Raw genomic sequence first — 20520 nt, forward strand, 5'->3', positions numbered from 1 at the left:
GTACCAGAATGACCAGAAGACATCAGGTTCATATTAACTTTTATTTTCATTTATGTACAACTTAAGAAACAAATCCCAGATTGAAAAAGTTCAGAAGTCATTTTGAACAACACGACACCGACATACCTTTGAGGCAGCAAATATTACTCCTATTAAGGCTCTCATGAAAGAATGGATACCATGCAAATGCAATTGAAGAGTACATTACATTTCAAAATATGCAAACTCAGTTCAACTTTAAGTCTTTCAGAAAAAGAACATATCAAACATTAGAACTATGAGCCACGAACGTATTTACATACATGCTTGAAGTATGTGTGGACCAGATAAAATTAAGTAAAATGTAACAATTGTCAACCTCTCTTTAGTCAGATCAGAACTACAGTTGGTGATCAACCTCTTCCAGCACGGCAAGTGCCAATGTGTGCACAAACCTCATCATTTTAAATTCACATAAACTGGTACTGACTGCAAAACTCCACCTTTCTTCAACCTGTAACGCTTTGGCATTTATTTCTCATCACTGAAAGTACTTAATCCCCCTACTGAAGGTGGGCAGGAAGTGTGTACAGAGTGCCTGTAACACAGCAGCACACAGCAGCAACTGCAGGCACTGCACAATAAAGTTGCTTCCATTGATGCCAAACTCTTTTTTGCTTTCATGTATCCTTCATATAGCTACAAAGCTACAAATATATATATATAGAATATATAAATGCAAAAATCAGTTTGGCAACACCATCAGGCACTTACAAAGACTCTGATTAATTTCTGTATACTGTACTCCTTGCTTATAATCTCAAAGAGTGACAGCTGCTTTTTTTTTAAACCCTAACCAGCATTATCACTAAAGCAAACAGCAATGCTAATCTACAAGAAAAAAAAAATCTTACTTAATATTTTAGGATAGTAACACTACTTGTGCAAACAGCATCTAAAGATGGTCTAATATTACCAGAAAGAAGAAAGCTCCTTTCTTCTCTGTGTCATTATAGCAAACTGAAATTAAAAACAATGAAGGTGGCTAGCAGCATTGGTTTTTGTCATCACTAATATAACTCAAAAATAAAAGGACTAAGGAGTTGGAAATGATGAATATGTGAAAAGGAAACCACCACCATTGCTGTGACCTCTCCCAGGATGTTACGTGCACTGCCTGGTGAGTCAAAGGTGCTAGGTGACTTTCTTCAAGCCTGATGTTTACACAATCAAATTTTACTTGTCCACTGAAAAGGAACTAAATTAGCTTTCAAAAAGTTTTATCTTGCAGCACTTTTGGCAACTCTAAAATTGCCTAAAGGCTCAAACTTTTCAGAAGTTTTTTGTCACATAACATTCAGCACTTACTAATTTCTTACAAACAGTATTCCTCGCCTACAAAAATAGCAGTTAAAAGAAAGATTCTTTCATTTCTATCACCTAATTTTGAGTCACAGCAGCACATAATTTAAGATACTGCTAGGCACACATTGTGTGGGTATTGGCAACTGGAAGAATGAAAAAGGGAAAAGAAAGATCCATTTTTCTTTAATCCCGACCAGCAGCTGTTACAATTTTCTTTAGTTATCACTGTAGGACATGATGGATGGGAAGGCTCAGTCTGCTAGAACTGGTGTATAGTGTCCAAATGCTCTCCAAGACTGCTGCTCAACAGCACATTCAGTTTAACTGGGGACTACAGACTGCAAAAGGTAACAGATAGTTCCTGGGACAATCTATCATTCTTCAGAGAAGCTGTCTGATCAAGGGATAATATCTGAAAGAACAATTGCATGATCTTTTGCTATATGGTTTGTGCATCATGTCATTGAGAAAGAACATTAACTCAAGTGGTAACTCAAACCAAAAAATCTGCATAAAACATGTTGAGATATTACCACTTTAAGACTTTCCATACACTTTGCAACACAGAGAAACTGGATACACAAAAACATGCAAGTCAAACAAAGCTAATCTACAATAAACAAAACCAGAATACACTTAGTTCAAGACTTAAAACATTAAAATATTCATCCAATGCTAAATAGGAGCAATAGAATAAGCTCTAGACCTAGCCATGTAATTCCATAAACATTTCAATTGGCTCTTTCAGCCTTTATTTCCCATCTCTTTTAACTTGTTTTTATCATTTTAGGCCATAAACTTAGTGAGTGGCACATGAGCCAAAATGCAAATGTAAATAAGGCATCTTCCTCTCCCTATTAATAGCAATGCTCCTGGGATTTGTGGTTATATATGCACGTAGCTGCACAGCCTTTTTCCACAATTACATGGGATATCCTCCTGCCAAAGATAAAGCAGGATGTTAACTGCTCCAGTACCAGAACCACATTTTGAGGAGACGTGCTTCTTTCTGAGCACACCTATCCCACCTGGGCTGCACACTCATTTAAGAGCATGCTCTGACTCCTGTGACCAATCTCCTGCCTGGAAGTTGTGCCCCATCATTAGCAGATGTACCTCTCAACTCATCAGATGAAGTTCAACAGACAAATACAAAGTCTTACAAATAGAAGCCCAGTGAAATAATTAACATGGTCCCTGGACAAAAGTTACATTCCAAAATACAGAATCTAATCCTTTTGAAATGCTCATCCAATCAACACAGCCATTTTGCCCCAAACCTTTAACAGACACTACGAAAAAAGCTGGAAATTCCTCATCAAACTTAGAGATACTAATCCCAGAAAACTTCTAAGACATAGCAATATATTTTAAATGACATAGAAGAATATGGGCAGAGCTCAAGAACTTTAAATCCTATGTTTTACAAACACAGAAGAAGGTAGCCAATGCAAAGCACAAAATACAAAGAGTAAAGAGGTTTCTTTAAAAACACCTCAAACCACTGAAGGAAGCAAACTGCACTAGAAGAAGTCTACAAGTTGTCTTCAAGGGAAGTACCATGTAAAGCACACTGCATTAATCTAGACCTGACATTATGAGGGCATGTCTCACTGTAGCAAGGTCTGTACTAAACACCAGATCAGAGACAGAACATTAAAGTAAAACATCAGATGTCACAGCCACTGTTCTACTGATCTGGGAAAGGCAGACTCCAAAGTGAGCAGGAACTGTGAACCTGCTTAATAAAGGCCATTCTTGCAAAGTCAAAAAATCATACATCCAACACTTTCATCCCTTCATTAAAATAGAAATACTAAAAAGGAGCACTCCATAACATATCCCCATTGCTTCTGACTGACATGTTGAATAAAAGGTGAAAGAAGAAATTTAGCAGAGATAATTAGAGAAGATCTTGCAGCACAAGGCAGCAGAACTGAGAAGCCTACCAACCAGAGTGAACTATTTTGTTTGCTACTTAAACCAGAAGCTGTGAGCTAATTCCTTTTATGAGGCATAGAAAAGTTTTCATCTAGAGGCCATCCTAAGAAACAACTCACTCTGTGTTTAAGCATATGGCCCAGCAGAAATCACTGATAAAGAAAAACAAAAAGTGTGTATTTGCTGGGTTTTCTTCTGAACATTCCAGAGAATATGTCCATTTAATGCAGAGAGCAAACAAGGTTGTCAGTCTAATTAGATTTTGTTCTGTTATGCTCCTGGATCCTGTCTAAGTACTCCTCTGAAAAAAATCCGATTGATGATGAAGGCACAATTATACAAACCTTAACATTCTCTCTAAATGTAACTATGCAAAAAAGGGAGAGAGGATAGGGAAAAAAAAGTGAAGTATAGCTCTCTTCAAATAATTAAGTCAGTTTATTTTCCAACAGCCATATAAATTTAAGATATGAAACAACAATAATACAGCTATAGAATCTAGGTTTTCTTTCAAAGCAGCAGCATATAAAACATATAAAAGCTAAAACCTCAGCACAAGCTTCAAAAAACCAAGGACTGAGTGAATTTTGCCAACGACATGAAATTCACAATATATAGTACACAAAAATACTGGAATGCATAAGATATAAAGCTGCATATTTAGGTAAAGAAAGACATTGTAAAGGATACAAAATTTGCAAAATAAAAGCATGGGACTTGGGGAAGAGTACCATGAATACAAAGAAGTTGGCAATTAATACACATAGATGGAGTGAAGAAAGTGGCAGTTTCATATTCAGCATTCAGTTTTCAGGTTCATGACTTCACTTTCTTAGCATCTTTTTTTCCAGAGTTCTCAGCAGACAAATCTGCTTTTCTCTTCTGTGACTAAAGAGAAAAAAATAAGCATAAATTTAACAAGATGGTGGCATTACAAAAAAAAAAAAAAGTTTAAATACATAACTGACTCTTCAGAAGGGAATCTACAACCCCAATGAATTCTAGATTTCAGTTCACCTCTGCAGGATATAATGGAAAGGCAAACATTAATTCCTGATATAGACACTTAATTCTCCTACCCTTTTTATATCCTTAAAACTTCACTGATGCAGGCACCACACATACCATGAATTGGATGAAAAGATCAGGACCTTGACTTATACACAATTATGTTCTAAAGATGACAACCCTTCAAAATAAAAGAAGCACTTTCATTTCTTCTTCCAGCAACTACTACATAGGGGAGAAAAAAATTCTCAGAAGAACCTGAAGCAACATGCAATGTACACAAGTAGGTAGAAATGAAGCAGTGCAACTTTCTAAAAAGAAGGTTTCTCTGCTACTTAAACAAAACACTTCTCAAAAAAAAAGAAAAAAAAAAGCCCCCAAATACTATGCATTGGGAATACCTACCTAAGCCAATCTAGGAGAGCTGTGAATAGACAAATATTTCAGTTTAATCTCTCCTCATGGTTTCTACTAACACAATCAGTGCCTACAATTATCTTTTATATTTTTAAAAAAATATATAATTGAATTCTACCCCACTAGAAGTAAAGTAAGTGCTGCTAAACATACTGCTGTAGCTTTTGCTCCTCTTTTCTTCTTTTCAGCTCTTTCCTTTTCCTCAATTTCCATATTTTCTTTTTCTATTAATGATATGAGAGTATTGCAGCGTCTCTGAAACTCCTAAGGAAAAAGAACACATCAAATTTTTAAGTAAATTATACAACTTCCCTTGCTTCTATAAGTATGTTCAAAATCCCTTCATTTCAAAGCACTTTCATTTTCCTAAAACATTCAATAATACTAATCATTAGCTTAGTTACTATTATCTGTCTTTCCCTCAGTGTAACCTTTAGAAACAGGAAAGGATTTACTGTCCTCCTGACAAGGAGTTTTCAGGATTCTGTCTTCCAAACTGACATTCCAAAGACTGATGTGATCTTTCATCTTGGTTAATGAAGCAAATTACAGCCTACCAGCACAGTATGCCAGATTTTAGAAAAGAGGTCTTCAAGCATGTCTTTAATGCAGAGAGAAAAGAAAGCAAAGCTATCTTAAGCAATACTTTTCTGTGGCAAACAGACTAGGGAGGTTTTTTTGTGAAAAGACACAGCAGAGCTGCAAATTGGGCAGAAATCTATTCAGTCTTAGACAGTAAACTCACTGTTGTATTTTTATTCAAACAGGACCCAAGAGATAATAGGCCCTAAATGCATCTAGCATCAAGACTTGCAAGCCATCAGGACTAAATGCCATGAGATTGTTTACACATTAAGAAGTATTTCCAGTACAACTCAAAGTATCTGCATTGCAGTTACTAATGGCTGGCTTGCTTAATAGAACTCACTTGACTTGGACAGTTTCTTGTACCCCATTTAAAAGAAAAAGATCTCTTAAAAAACACTGAACAGTGCCTATTCTTATTATAATTATTCAGTATATTCTATGTACTATGGAGAACATGATTCCATGTTTTTTTCTCTCCAACTCAAAGTGGGAAGCTCTCTTCTGAGGAAAAAAAAAAGCCCAAAAAATATGTTTCATCTCTGCTGAACTGAGTGAAGTTATTTTTGAAACAGACTATCCTAGAATTACCTAGTAGCAGGTATCTTAACCTACAATGGGTCCCTTTGCAATGAAGTGAACAGGTGACCTTTTTGGCCAGAAATTAGCCTCTATTTTCTCAGCATCTGCAAAAGCTGGATACTGCCCCAGCCATCATGGTCCATCATGGGTAAGACACGATGGTGCTTTCCTGGCCTGAACCTTCCCAAACAGGCAGGCATGTGACTCATCTTTGAGATATTCAAAGCCTCAAGCTTCACCACAGTTTTTAAGTTCTACAGTTTCCACAGACTCTTCTACAAAAGATGCTCCATGGCCTTGGGCAAAAACTGTGTCTTTAGAATGGACACAGAGAATCCTACCACCACCTGAATTCTTTTTATCAGACACACACAAAAAAATCCTCAGGACATTTTTCTTTACAAGTCCCTTCCAGAAATGTTCCAGTGTCATGCTTGTAGCTTCACCAACAAAGTACTGTAATAAGTCACTTTTATCACATCCCAGTAGCAATAACCCCACACCCTCCAGTAAAGGTTAAACCACAATTCGGGTGCCATGCTTGTGCCTTGGTATGTGACAGTCCTTCTGGAGCTAAAATACTCTCACTTCAATCAATCACCTCCCTCAAATTCCACCCAAACAACATTCAGATTAAAAAAGCAACAACTCTGAGCAAACTTGAGTTCAAGCCATCCCAATATATATTGCAACCTCAAACATAGATCAAAAGAGAGCCTCTGTCCCAAAAACCTACACTCTACAGATGAACAGAGATGAAAAAAGACCAAAATAGAATGATGACTGTCAACTATTTTACATCTTTTGCAAATGACGTAAAATATTTGTCAACTATTTTACATACATGCCAAACTATTGTACATCATTTAAATCTGTGTACACTGCATTCAGACTTAGGAGCTGAGGTAAAGAGTGATGACAAGCTGTTTCATCATCATAACCTGGATTTTTTCTAGCATATGAGAAATGGGATTGTGTTAAAACAAGCAACTACTCTGAAAGGACTAAGAAATAACCTTGATCCGCTTGCCTAAGGCACTCAAAGATCCTCCTCTTTCCTGGGGACAAATGCTTGCATAAATACATACATTTATAAAGTGTTCAGGTTCATGGTTAGACTTTCCAGATGGACTACTGCCCCAAAGCATCTGCAGTGGACACAGGATGGACTCAAGAACAATTTTCTCTGGAGAATCACAGAATCAGTTGACAGTAAGATGTGATATACACACAGTTTTATTTTACATCTACCATGAAAAATAATCTGAGTGATAAATCCTGCACTAAACTACTGAAATTTCCATATGGACTGCTGCATTCCATTTTAGTACTACAAAAATACACTTATTTAAAATGCCATGCACTTTCAGAGATGACTTTTTATTCTGTGTGGCCTGATACTTTCCTCTTTTGGATGGAAAGAGAGAAGACATACTTCATTGACTCCCTCACAGCTATAAAGATCTGGATTGCAATAAGTAAGATGGGAGCACTGAAGCATTGCCTTCCACATGGCTGGAGGCAGAGATGCTGACTTGGGAGCAAAGGCAGCCCTCAGCTCTGTCCACAGGCCAGGGTATTCCTGTATTTACTACAAAGTCATTTCTCTTATGCTGGGGAGTGTTTGCAGAAAGCTAAAAGAGAATATGCATAATTTATGACTTCAGAGAACAGATACATGCTTCATTACTGCCATGATATTTTGCATGGACAGAAATTAAAAAACAAACAAACAAAGAAACCTGTGCTCAATATAAAGAGCAAAAAAACCAATATTAGGCACTCATGGTGTCTTTAAGAATTCATATTTTGAGTAAACCATTTGATTTTGAAATAATTAAGTGAAGCAGGATTTGTTTTTCAAAGAGAAATCTTCAGGAGAACAAACAGAAATAGTAAAATGGAAGATAAATTAGCTATTTATATGGAATTCAAGAGACATCTAGTGGTTAGAACACAAAGCTTTCTCAAAGAGCCTGCTAAGCCCTTTTGTGAATTATGCTGCCCTTTTTATCTTGTTTCATATGAGTTTAAAAGATCACATGTGAATTTCAGTATTTTAGGAAGCCTTCGCCACTTTCACTTACTTACTCCTCTATAAATATTTGTATTTACACTTCATTCATCGTTATTATCATGTGATTTTCCAACACATTTCTTCACAAAAAAAAAAAGAAAAATCACTGAACTGGTGCAAAATAGACCCATAGAAATTAATACCTCCACAAATCTCAGGACATTAGAATATATCAGCTATATTACTAAAACATACAGAGCATGATAATTCAAAACATTTCAAAAAATTAAATGCACATTGAAAGTGAATGATTGTTTTAAGTTGGTACTTCCAACTTTCAACTATGTAGTACCAGGAAAACTAAAATTACTAATGAACAGAATTTTAAAAGAAAACCTAAGCCCAAAGATTCCCTATATTCGCAGTGTTTCAGTTTCAGCATTAAGACCCCAAAGAACACATTTCTACACTTGAACAAATTATTTCTATCCCCTTTAAAGAAAAAGTACACTGAACATAAGGATCTGCAAGACTTAAATTGAATATTTAACTACCCCTGACAACTATATATCAACTAATACTAAACGCTGAGCTACATTTTTAATTTCTAGTACCCATTTCTATGATTTATTTAAATGAATTCCTGCATAGACAGCTTAAAAGAAACTTCTTAATGTGCTAAATACTGCAGACTTCTCTCTTTATGGACATAATTTTAAAATCCAGTATTTCTTCAAACAGACACTTTAGTAAGAAACACTTGTCATTCTTTTTAATTAAGGGCTAACTGCTGCACTACCAAAAACACTTCAACTGCTGAAATAGCAAGTAAAAAGTGCATTGCATAATTATAAGAAGCACTGGGAAAAGCAAATATACCCACCTATTCAAATACACATTTTAAATATTTTATGTTTTATTTATTCTTAGTACATACCCAGAACTCTGAAAGAACATTCTTTCAGACAAACAAATCCTGAGGTCAGGAAATAAGGACGAACAACAAGTAGAAAGAACTGAGCAAAAATTTTGGGGCACATGCAACAGCTTTTTACCACTGAAAGAGTCCCATATTCTGATGTTGGTACCTACATACCTTAATATTTGTAACCATCAAAGCTTCTGTTAGTGTTATCAATTCCTGCTTAATGACTAAATTAAAAATTAAAGGCTCTGGTCTAAAATTCTGACTACTCGTCTACTTGCTACTGACCTTGTATTATATTCTCTAAATACAAACAAAATTTTCAGTAAAGTATACCTAAAGAAATTTAAGCATTTGCATGGGTTAATCCACACTCACAACTACAAAGTGCATTTTAAACCTATTGCTTCAGTGATTAATTTCTATGTGATTAATTTCTAATTTCCTCATGCTCATAGAAATTAAATACTGTATTATAAAAGCTGCTCCCTTCTCCAAGATGTCTTCAGTCTTTAGTATTATGCAACAACTCTAAAAGAGTCATATTTGAGATAATGTTTAGTAAAACATTCAGTTTGCAATAAAAGTAACAAGGATATTTTTAAGTCTAGTCTACCTCTGCATTAATACCTCTGGGTAACAAGGGACTTCAGTCTGGCAGGTTTTCTAATCTGTGTTTCAGCTGTATTGCATTTTTGCTATACTAAGGCAAAAGGTTACTTAAAAAAACAGAAAATAAAACCCAAAGTTATTCTTTTCTGTGGTGGAGCTTAAAAAAAGAACAAGGTAGCTCATGTCATGCCTCGTCGCTGCCAGTGGTACCTACCATGGCAGTTCTGGATTTGATAAACCAGTCGAACCTGAACTGAGGCGCGTTGCGCACACACTGCCTCAGCTCCTCGTACACGTTCTCCTTGTCAAAGCCCATCTTGTGTAACATGCAGATCAGAAACCTGTCTTCTTCCTCCGTGTAATTTTTCCCTTTGTTTGTTCCATACTGGATCCGCAGCTGATGAAAAGGTGCTTTGTACCTTGCAATCTGAACACAAAACAAAAATAAGGACTAATAAACACACAATGCTACATCAAGGAATCATGACATGATACTGTAGATCACTGAGAGATGGTATACTACCTATGCTACATAAAAAGACAGAACTCTCATCCCCGATTATTCCCTTTCTGAAGGAATCTTTGGAAGAAATCAGCTGCAGAAAACAAAAATAATTACTAGAATAATTACTTTGGCATCAAGGGCTTTCTTGATACTGATCCTCCTTTGAATTCTTGCCTCTCCTCGTTCAATTTGAGCCATAATCCTCTCAATGTCCTGTAGTTCATTACAACGTTCCCAGAAAACAGCTAAAAAAACAGAACAAAATTGTTTAATATAATCTTTTCCTCTGCTCTGACTTTACTGTTAAGAACCTCTGGTAAAAAAAAAAAAAAAAATTTGGTTGTGGTTCCATTAAATCTTAAACAGCGAGCTAATGCTCTCCAGCTTACTGTGCTAGCCAAAACATAATCCTGCACTGACTCTTTCTTCAGTATCTTTAAAAGTTAACTGTAAGTGAAAGCTTAGTAAAACTTCTAACAAAATTTGCACGCAACATAATTAATTGTAAAATAAATTAAACACCGAAGGGAACTTTTGTGGAGCTCTTCCTTTTTAACTACAGGAAGAACATTACAAAGTTGATTTTATGAAGGTATTTAGTAAAATTACATCCACAGCTGAAACAGGAAAGAAATCTCAAAAGCACTGTGTAAATACAAAAGACAAAGATACAGTGTACTACGTAAAATAGCAGAGATACAGCATAAAGAATCACGTTGGCACTATAAGGCAAATGCACAATTTCACAACTCCATGTTGTCAGTGAGCATTAACTAGATCAAATTATAAATCTTGATTAAGGAGGGCTAAAGGCAGCTGTATGTGTTAGTTGTATGCTAAAAGATCAAAATTATAAATATAGCCTTTTGGGAAAAAAACAACGTTGCATACTTTAACAAAAAAAATAATCTTAATGCATCCAAATTCTCTATCTTGTATTTTAAAAGAACATGTAGAAAAAATCATGGTAATACTCTGGTATTAGGAAATAAATATATTTCATAGTATCACAAACCTGAGTACTCAATGACCTCCTCAGGTGACTTTCCTTCCACCTCACGGGCAATATTGTCTATATCATCGCGACCATATTTCTCATTAGCTTTAATAAACTGGTTAAAATCTCTTTTATTCCAGTTTGTAAAACCCTGTAAGCAACAAGAGATCATGAAGGCATTATCAGGTTGAAGGGAAGCATTTTCCAAAATTCTGATTTATGTATGCATCATTTGCTCCTCTGCAACACCACATAATTACAGTGGCTAATGGCCTTTCAGGATCTCCATGAACTTGAGTTATCCAGGGCTTATTACTGAATCTATAACTAAAGAGGTTTTTTTGGGCATGACCCCACGTGCATTAGTAACAGCTTTTTATACTTTCTTTTTAAAGTTTTTGTGATACTTCTCCAAAGAAACAAGCTCAGTGACTGTCACACTTCTGCAGATACAGGCATCACACTTCAGAGGAGTACAAGGTGCAGCAATGCCTGTCATCATAAGTTCTTAGAGCAGTGCAAGTATCTAAAGCAAGAGCTCCTACTTCAGACATTTACAAACCTGGAACCAGACAAACAGCTGGATGAAAGCATAAGTACATGAAGAAAATATCTCTAATCCAAAAAGATGCAATCAAATGGAAACTCTAAAGCACTGTCAAAGAGGGAATTTGTTATGTACCAAAGAAATCAACCCAAAACTGAACAAGCGAGATGCAATGCACAAAAACATCATCCAAGAAAGAAACATTACAATTTAAAGACAGGGAAAGCAGAAAATGACAAGAAACAAGACAATCACATGCCTGGGTAATAATCTGTAGTGCACCGAGTTTCCTTCGTCACAGAAATGTATTTACAAGGAACCCTGTCAGTTCTCCAGCTGAGTAAGCTCATTCCACCATTAGCATGTTCAGACATATGTGAACTAATATATATGTATCTAACATACACAATACAACTATTTCTTTTTAATCATTAACAGCAGTATTGATATACATATCAGCACCAGCTTAAATATTTCCTCTGCTATATATAGATGAAATTAACAGTGAAATTGTGACCTTGGAATTTTCTTCCAAGGTACACCATCTCCAATCCTTCTACAGTAAACTTTCTGAATCAAAAAGTCCTGTTACTTTGAACACACCTTTCTCCTTAACAATCAGCTTTTCATAAGCCCACTCAGCAGGATAGTCAGCCAAAAGGTCAAGAAACTAGTCAGTGACAGAAATTCAGTCCCAGTATAAAAAGAACATGCCTAACAACTTGACTGGGACAAAAATTAATGGATGTGACATAACACACAAGCTTTATGCATGTAGAAGGAGCCCACTGACTGGGTTTCTGCATGTATTGCTGGGTAGTGCATCTACTATATACAAGCTATTGCCTCAGAAATGTTCAAGGACTTTCAAGGAGACAGTAGAGGACTAAAATGTAAACTTGTTCAAGGACAGGAAAGGTTCCTCAAAGCAAAACTAATCAATATCATTACATGTTCTGTGCTTTCTTCTTTCAATAACATCAGCATAGCTTTCCTGTGTGTATTTACCACTACTTATATTCCATACCAGCAAAATCATATGATGAAATCATTCAGCTGATTTTATTTTACCTGTGTTAGAAGCTTTTCTTTCTCTTCACTTTCCTCAGTATTCAGAGGCATAGACTCATCTATCTTCTTTTGTTCCTCCTTTTGTACCTGAGCTGCATTTGGAAGATCAGGATTCCTGGGGACCTAAAATCAGGGGTATCAAAAAGCAGTAGTGCAGCAATGTTATTTCAAAGACAGCATTTTAAAAGCACTGATCTGTACAAATTACCAAATGTGCTCTACTGAGATTCAGATCTTATTGCCTAAACCCCTCCTCCCAAAAATAGGACTGTCTTTAAGTTCTAAATTCGTTATGCCCTGAACCCACCACTCCTGCACACCATGACCTCGGGATACTGTGAGAGGCTGAGCTGTCACAGCTCACTGATTTTCACTAGCAAAGGGCCTGCTTTCCTACATTCATTGGTTTACAATGTTTTGTAAATACAGTCAAACTCTAAGTTCTGCCAGTAAAGCCATGCACACTGCCCAAGTAAGGAACGGACACAACATGATGTAAACAGGAACAAGTAACATTTTATCTGTCCCTCTCCACACTGACCAATTTAGTATTTGTGACCTTTCAACTGTACTCCAATTCCACTGCACACAACAGCAAACAAGTCAGAAACCAGTATTCAGTAAAGGTTTAGCAGATCTTACTTATTGCTGCAGCAAAAGGCAGTGGAAGATAAGAACTGTTAGGCTGGTTTTGATACATAAGAAATCTTCTTGACTTTACTGGTTTAAATTAAGACTGACACATAAAGCTTGGTCTCTTGCCTATTGGCTACCTTCTGATATTGGTTATGGCAGTTTTTAGTATTTATAATAAACTCTCTTCTGATTAGAAGTTATACTTCCATTTCAAAGCTATTTAATTTAATTATATTTATCACTTTCCTCAACAGTAAACTGTCATACTAACCTTTTAAGATAACAACTATTCATGTTCAACGTTTCCAGGCTGACAGGTTTCCATAACAGGTCTGAAACACCTCTTTTTATATGCATATTGTTAACATTAGCAATTTTCTCATCCTTCTTTGTTGGAGCATTAATTAATAAAGTCTTTCCCTAAACTAATTGCATACCTATCTTAATTCTATCCTGACATCCCCATGAATTTATTTTGGCTACAAACAAGATTCTAAAAACCTTCTGCTTTTTCTTAAAAATACATTTTGCTAATATTAATTCTACTCTCACAAATTTTCTATCTGTTGCTTTGTATGACAATTTTATGTTCTCCAACACATTTTTAGATGATTTTTTTTCTTGCAACCTGTCACAAAACCCGAGGCTTTTTAAAGGAAGTTACAGACATGTCTGGCTAGAAGTAGAGAATCCATTTGGTTTACTCAATCAATACTGGCCCGTGTAAGGATAACAGAATCTGTTCACTGCTTGTCCAGTTATGTCAGCAGGGAAAAGGGAAAAATTCAGCTAAGGCACAGTAAGAAGAAAAAATAAAAGGAAAATTGAGAAATCTGTTGTCTTGTTTCCTTTTTGTAGTAGTAATACATTCAGACTTCTCCATGCCTTTAAACCTTTTATATCCTACTCAAATCCAAAGAAAACTGATGTTATTTTAATTACCTTCATATCAATACAAAATCACTATTATCTTATTTTCTAAATAAGACATACAAGAGTTTTCACCAAAAAATCATACTCTGAACATAAACTTTATATTAGCCAAATTATCCTCACCTTAGACCATATGGCACACCTTTGGTTTTGAGCATATGAAGCATCAGAACTGTCTTTCCTTCTTCTACTCTATTTTATTGTTAGGAATCCACCACAAAACACAAAACTACACAGATGTAGAATTTTTAGTGAAGGAAAGAACAACAGATTATTTTTTCTGCTCCTCATTGGAAGAGAAACAGAAGAATAGAGGCTTTAAGCCATTTCTTTCACAATAACTTGACAAGCCAAAGTTGCAACAAATTTACAAAAAGGGATACAAATACATTTCACCGATTTGAAAAGAAAAATATGCATTACCTTATATCCTATAGTTTTACGGTAATACAGAATTTCTTTTTCCAGAAGTTCAAATAACCGTGGTGGGAAAAACTGAAAATCCTGAATATTTGGTTGTTTTGGAGGTCGTGGAGCCTTCAAAAACATACAGATAAATCAACATTATAGAAGCTTAATTTTTCTGCAAGTAAACTATCATAATTCAGCAGCAGTGAACACATAACTTTGTAAATATACAGGGGTATAGCCAGTGATGCAGCATAGAAGAGGAGGAGCAAAAGAACAACATAAAACCCTTCCACACTTGCCACCTTCTTACCTTTGGGACTTTTGGTTCACTGACACGTAGGGCTTCTCTGAAATAAGCATCCACTGCATAATTGGCTTTGCGTTCTCTTTTTGGAGGCTCAATCCATTCCATCATGCTCAGCTACTCACAGAACAGAATAAAAAGCTACTTAAGTAACTGTCTGCTTCTCTAAAGTCACAAGAATAATGACTAATATGGCATTGCAAAACAGGAATGTATTTCTGCACAGCAAATCTAATGATTATGCTCAATAATTTGGATACTACAATAGAGCTCAAAAATAAGCTAAAAATTATAGCTGATTATAACAAATATTTAGGCACTTAAAAGATAATACACAAGACGAGTAAGGTAGTGCAGTGGCAAGAACAGATTATTTTACAGTATTCTAAGTATTTCAGACACCTGAGTAGGGTTATGACTCCATCTACCAAAACACAATGGAAGGACTGAAGACTTGGGCTCTGAATTCTCTAATTTCTTGTGATATAAATTGCTTCTCTTCTAAATATCACAATGAAAAACCTCTATAAAGGCTACAACTCAGACAAAAAAGCCATTAGCAATCAATTAATCTTAACTAAATCCTTAATGTTATTTCATACTATGCAGTATTTAACCCACTTCTTGTAATGAAATTATCAACACAAAGAGTTTTATGTGTATACCCACACACTGTACTATATTCTCATCAAACAATTTATTTTTCTAGATGTTTTTTCAAAATCAATAAAAGCCAGAGTTAGAAGGGTATTTTGTAGTTAACAAGTAAGAATTCACAAATCTGATTCCAAGTAAGACCTTAAGGACATCTTCAATATACATCTTGTACAAAACAGGGACACAAAGCAAACACTGTGGGATTGAGTAATACCTCTTTGTATGGACAATCCTTCTATTATTAAGTAAAATCAATGTACAAACTAAAACTTTGTTGGGGGCTAGGTTTCTTTCCTTTTGTTTCTTTTTACTTAGAGAATTCTTTTTTCCCATAAATTGCTAGAAAACATTAACAACGGGGTATTTAAGAAAAACAAAACAAGTGGCCCGTTACCAGATTTCTGAGAGAGACAGGACATGATTTTGTATTTAGAGTGAAGGTTGAGCTACCCCCAGACTAGGCCTCTGATAAGCGGCCTTGGTGGGGCCTGGAAGCCTTTGGCGTAGTAAGAAAATAGTTGTTGTGCAGTTAGAAATTACTTTAAGGTAACCACAGTGTTAATAGGTTTTCTGGGTGTGAATTAGTGTAGAGCTATAGTGCAGAACTCTGACCACCTCAAAGCAAAGGCAAACAATGTTTGCTGACCAATGATAGTGTGCTCACAATCTGTAAACTATATTGAAGTGTATATAAACTGCCATCTTTTAGACAATAAACAGAGAATGTAGCTTTAACCATATAGGCTTGACCTGCATTTTGTCTAGTCCAGCTTCCCTCATATTATAAGAAGTCCCTAGCTTCTGTGGCCAAGCTCATGGGGGGAAGGCATCTGGTTGCTCTTCCCTTATCTGTGAGTTTCTCTCTGAGGGACAGACATTACCTCTGGAACTGGGCAGGTAAAAGAGGAGGCTGGGGCAGCTGCAGGCTCCCTCTCTCCCAGCTTTGGAGGTTGGAGCTGCTGCCTGGGGGAGGGAAATCACTGCTGCCACCAGAGCCCAGCCAGAGCTGCTGCTTCTGACACGGGTGAGCCTCTGCTTGTGAGAGCAGCCACTGAACTGGGACCTTATTGGCACCTACTTCACTGAAAGAGGGACCTATCCCCACCTGCTCGGGTGCCTGGGATCCTGAGCCTGCCTCTCCCTGCCCTGCTGGGAGCCTGGCTGCCGTGCTCGTTCCTGCTGTGTCTCCAGCACTGCTCTCGCTGCACCGCAGCCCCGCACCCCTGCCTGCCAACACATCCTGCCAGCCCAGCCTGGTGCTCCTCAAATCCTGCTGGGCTCCTGGTTCTGCTTCTTGTTAATGCCAGGGCTCTTGGTGTTTGTTGGTGCCTTGTTACACCTACTAGTAAAGAACTGTTATTTCTATCTCATATCTTTGCCTGAGAGCCCCCTCATTTCAAATTATAGTAAATCAGAGGTAAGGGGTCTACATTTTCTAGCCCAAGGGAGGTTCTTGCCTTCCTTTGCAGACACTTGTCTTTCAAACTGAGACAAACCTTCACTATAAAAATAGACTCAAGTCCAAGATCCACATAAAAGCTAATTATCAGGCCTGTTTGTTCACCTTAGTTATACAACAGCAAAATAATACTGACTGCAGCAGTATAGTACTGCTATAGCATATAGCAGTATAGTACATGCAACACAGTGGTTCATTACAGAAGGAATAACATCTCAGCAACGTTATCGGATTCTGCCATGAAGAAAACAGTGGGGCTGAAAGTAGTTTAAAAAAAATTCAGTAGTTTAAAATTACTGCCCAGGCACAGTGAAATGAATTTTTCCATAGTTTCTTACTTCTCTAGAATCTAGAAACCTTCATAGTCATAGCATTTATAGTATGGCTTTTAAGCTTGCACATTTAAACTGAAGTCTTAAATGCTACAAAAAATTACCTTTTGTTTTTCTCTGTAATCTTCACCTTCAAAGTTATATAGGCTCATCTCTGTGTCCATAGTGAAATTTCGTAGGGAGCTCTCTCCCATTTTCTGCAATCGTTCATTCATTTCAGCTGTCTAAAATGAGAGGAAGGTATTTTTAGGCTCATTCAAGCTATTTAATCTTTTCTGAAAAAAAAAATAGCTTTTATCATTACTTCAACATTCTCAATATCTTCTTTCTGATTTTAACTTTTATTTATACTTTCTTCCAAAGAGAGATACCATTGTCTTTTTCAATTTAGAGCAATCTGACTTCAAGACTCTCCATTAAACTGAATTGATTATGCTGGGATGTAGTCCTACAACTGTAGAATTTAACTTTAAAATTTAAATTAAATTTATGCCCATCTCCTTGGAGCTGAAATGGCAGTTCATTTCTTCATAGAGCTATCTATTAGCTCATGAAGTTCCATAAAGACTTTGTGTCTGTCCAAATTATTGGCAGTGCTTATGATGCACACAGCATGAACCTTGAAAATAATTACAATCACTAATTCTACTTCTTCAAAACTTCCATAATATTTTAAGTCTGCACAAATAGTAAAGTAACAATAGATCTTATTCCATTTTCTGCATAGGTATTTTGAATTCCATATTAAACAGGTCTCTAACCTTCTTTTCACCTCTTTCTAGAATAGTGGTTATATCTTCTTCTGTCAGCTCACTATCTTTGGAAGCAAACACATGTGTGGCTCCATGCCGGATCATCTGCAGCATTTCATCTTTTGCCAGTTTGTTGGACTGCTGGTCTATAAGCCTTCCTACAATCACAAGGAATATGTTGACAGTTATAATATGGCAGTTCTAGTAGGACCGTGCAAGCAGTGGATTTTTTTTACTTCACTGACAGAACAAGAAAGGAAAAACAGAACAACCATACAGAAAAAATACATTTCACTCAAGATGAAAATAAACAGAAGTCAGGAAATTAAAAAACAACTTTGACTCAAGCCATAACAAAAAAGATTTCACATTTAGATAATCCAAATTTTACAAGTTCTTATTCTTACAAAGTTAGCTCAACTTTTAAGGTCACAATCTTATCTCAAGATGAAAAACTACAATGTATTCTCTACTAGCCACTACAAAGTGCTTGACATTTTCAACATTTACATCACCGATTTCAACCCAATTTTCTAATTATTCTTCCCAAAATTTAATTGCTGTCCCAATATTTCACTAATCCTATCTCTTCTCATGCTATCAAAATTCTGACCATCATCCTTTCAGTATCCCACCCTTCAGTAAATACAAACAACCCTAAAAACTTAGCTTGAGTACCTTAGTTTTGCCAAACTATTCCTCTAAGTGCTTCCAAACAAAAATACACAAAGGTGTTTTATTGTTCAGTTAACTCTCATGTGGTAAGAAGCATATGTATATTATTATTTCAACTGCCATGGAACATACCTGATTTGCTTTTTTTTCTTTTTAACATACCACAAAACTAAGTAACATCTATTCAACTGTAGTCTACTTTCCTCATTTAGACTCATTGCAAGTCCATGTCTACATTAATCAGGAAAACAGAATTTAAAAATAATCCAGCTGAACAAGTGAATACCTTGCACATTAGGTTGATTTAATACACTGCCATTATACACAAGGCCTGCTTTCTCTAACACTGTACATTTGTACAGTTATTTAACCGTACTTTAAGGGACTGAACAATTCTGTTGCAGACAAACATATATAGCAGTTGATACCTTGTTGTATAACTATAGAGTCCAGTCTCAGTTTTATTTCAGCTCTTTCTACAATCCTCTCTTCAACAGTATTATCAGTGATAAGTCGAAACACCCGTACTGGTTTCTTTTGACCAATACGATGCGCACGATCCTAACAAACATAAATCAATGAGTGTTCAGCAACAAGAACTCACAAGCAATACACAGTTAGCTTGCAGAAACAGCAGCCTTAAACTAGCATTGTACTTCTTGGTCCCTTGCCTATTCAAAAGCACAGATCACTGTAAAACCAGTATTCTAATATTTACTTATGCCTGGCTATTATATTTTTGAATCATTCCATAGCAATAAATGCATCTCCCTCATTGTAAATGAAGATAACTGAATGTCTGTCCAGACTGCAGATGGGAAGTGGACATACAACAGTACATACATGCACACATTTGTATTGTTTTCAACTGAATCTCTCACTTGACACAGGAAATTATATCTGCATCCCTGGCTTGAGCACATTAATTCCATGTGCAGAGTTCCTGCAGCCACAGCTCCAACACTGTGCTAGTCCCAAGCCAGAAAACAAGCTTTATGACTGTCACACTATACTCATTTGTAACAAAACATGTGTTTGTCCTCTCTGGAAAACATGTCCTTTTAAATCAAAAGTTAAACAGCTGTCCTTCAAGCTGAGGGTACCAGGATTTTCTCTTTAAACATGAGTTGTTGAATCTTTTACTCTCCTGCATAATATTCACTTCTTCCTGCAAACCCTACTGAAGTTCACAAATAACACTTACAGTCTCCAGGAAGTTGGTCAACTATTGGCAGTCAACATGCATATCTCTAAAGGATGAGCTATGGATATTAAATATTTGATGTGTTGAAGTGCATTAAAAGAAAATTAAAAATTACAAACCACTAAACAAATACCCACCCTGCTAATCATGCAAGAAGGACCACATGAGTTTTATTCCATATAAAATAAATTACAGACTATTTTTTTTTACATTCAGCACTCAGAAAGAGAAGATTTTAGTAGGTTTAACTCAATGGTAACTTCCCAACCCAGCATCACCACCAAATGCCTTTATGCTTATGCAAAAACAAAAAGTAAAACCATAAACTTCCAAAATGAGAGAAATATAAAGCTGCATGCTTTTAATTATCTGTTATTCTTTTGGAAGCAGTCCTCTGTTATTCATTGACTGTACTCTTCTGAAAAAACAGAACTAAGAATAATTCTATGCTTCTATTAACAATACTGATACAGTATTTTGATAGAAGTAACTCTCATTATGAAAATAATTAAGACAAATATTTACAGGCAAAAATCTACAATTTCCTCCACAAATTCTGTTCATGCCCTTTTATTCAATTCCTTTGCTTCTTCATATTGACTTGTG

General features: G+C 36.1%; 1 protein-coding gene across 1 annotated transcript in view; it reads right to left on the minus strand.

Annotated features, from left to right (window-relative positions):
* Positions 1-22: 22 nt before the first annotated feature.
* SMARCA1 (SNF2 related chromatin remodeling ATPase 1) overlaps positions 23-20520 on the minus strand; it is a 35696-nt gene continuing 15198 nt past the window's right edge. The window contains exons 14-24 of the mRNA XM_021547871.3: positions 19139-19271; positions 18045-18193; positions 17388-17507; positions 14842-14952; positions 14544-14657; positions 12552-12674; positions 10952-11084; positions 10063-10181; positions 9646-9858; positions 4864-4974; positions 23-4173 (exon numbers count right to left, since the gene is read on the minus strand). Of these exons, the coding sequence (XP_021403546.2) occupies positions 4102-4173; positions 4864-4974; positions 9646-9858; positions 10063-10181; positions 10952-11084; positions 12552-12674; positions 14544-14657; positions 14842-14952; positions 17388-17507; positions 18045-18193; positions 19139-19271 (1398 nt within the window). The 3' untranslated portion in view covers positions 23-4101. The remainder of the gene's footprint in view (positions 4174-4863; positions 4975-9645; positions 9859-10062; positions 10182-10951; positions 11085-12551; positions 12675-14543; positions 14658-14841; positions 14953-17387; positions 17508-18044; positions 18194-19138; positions 19272-20520) is intronic.

This window comes from Lonchura striata, chromosome 14 (genome assembly GCF_046129695.1).
Source record: "Lonchura striata isolate bLonStr1 chromosome 14, bLonStr1.mat, whole genome shotgun sequence".
In the NCBI taxonomy this organism is placed as follows: Eukaryota; Metazoa; Chordata; class Aves; order Passeriformes; family Estrildidae; genus Lonchura; species Lonchura striata.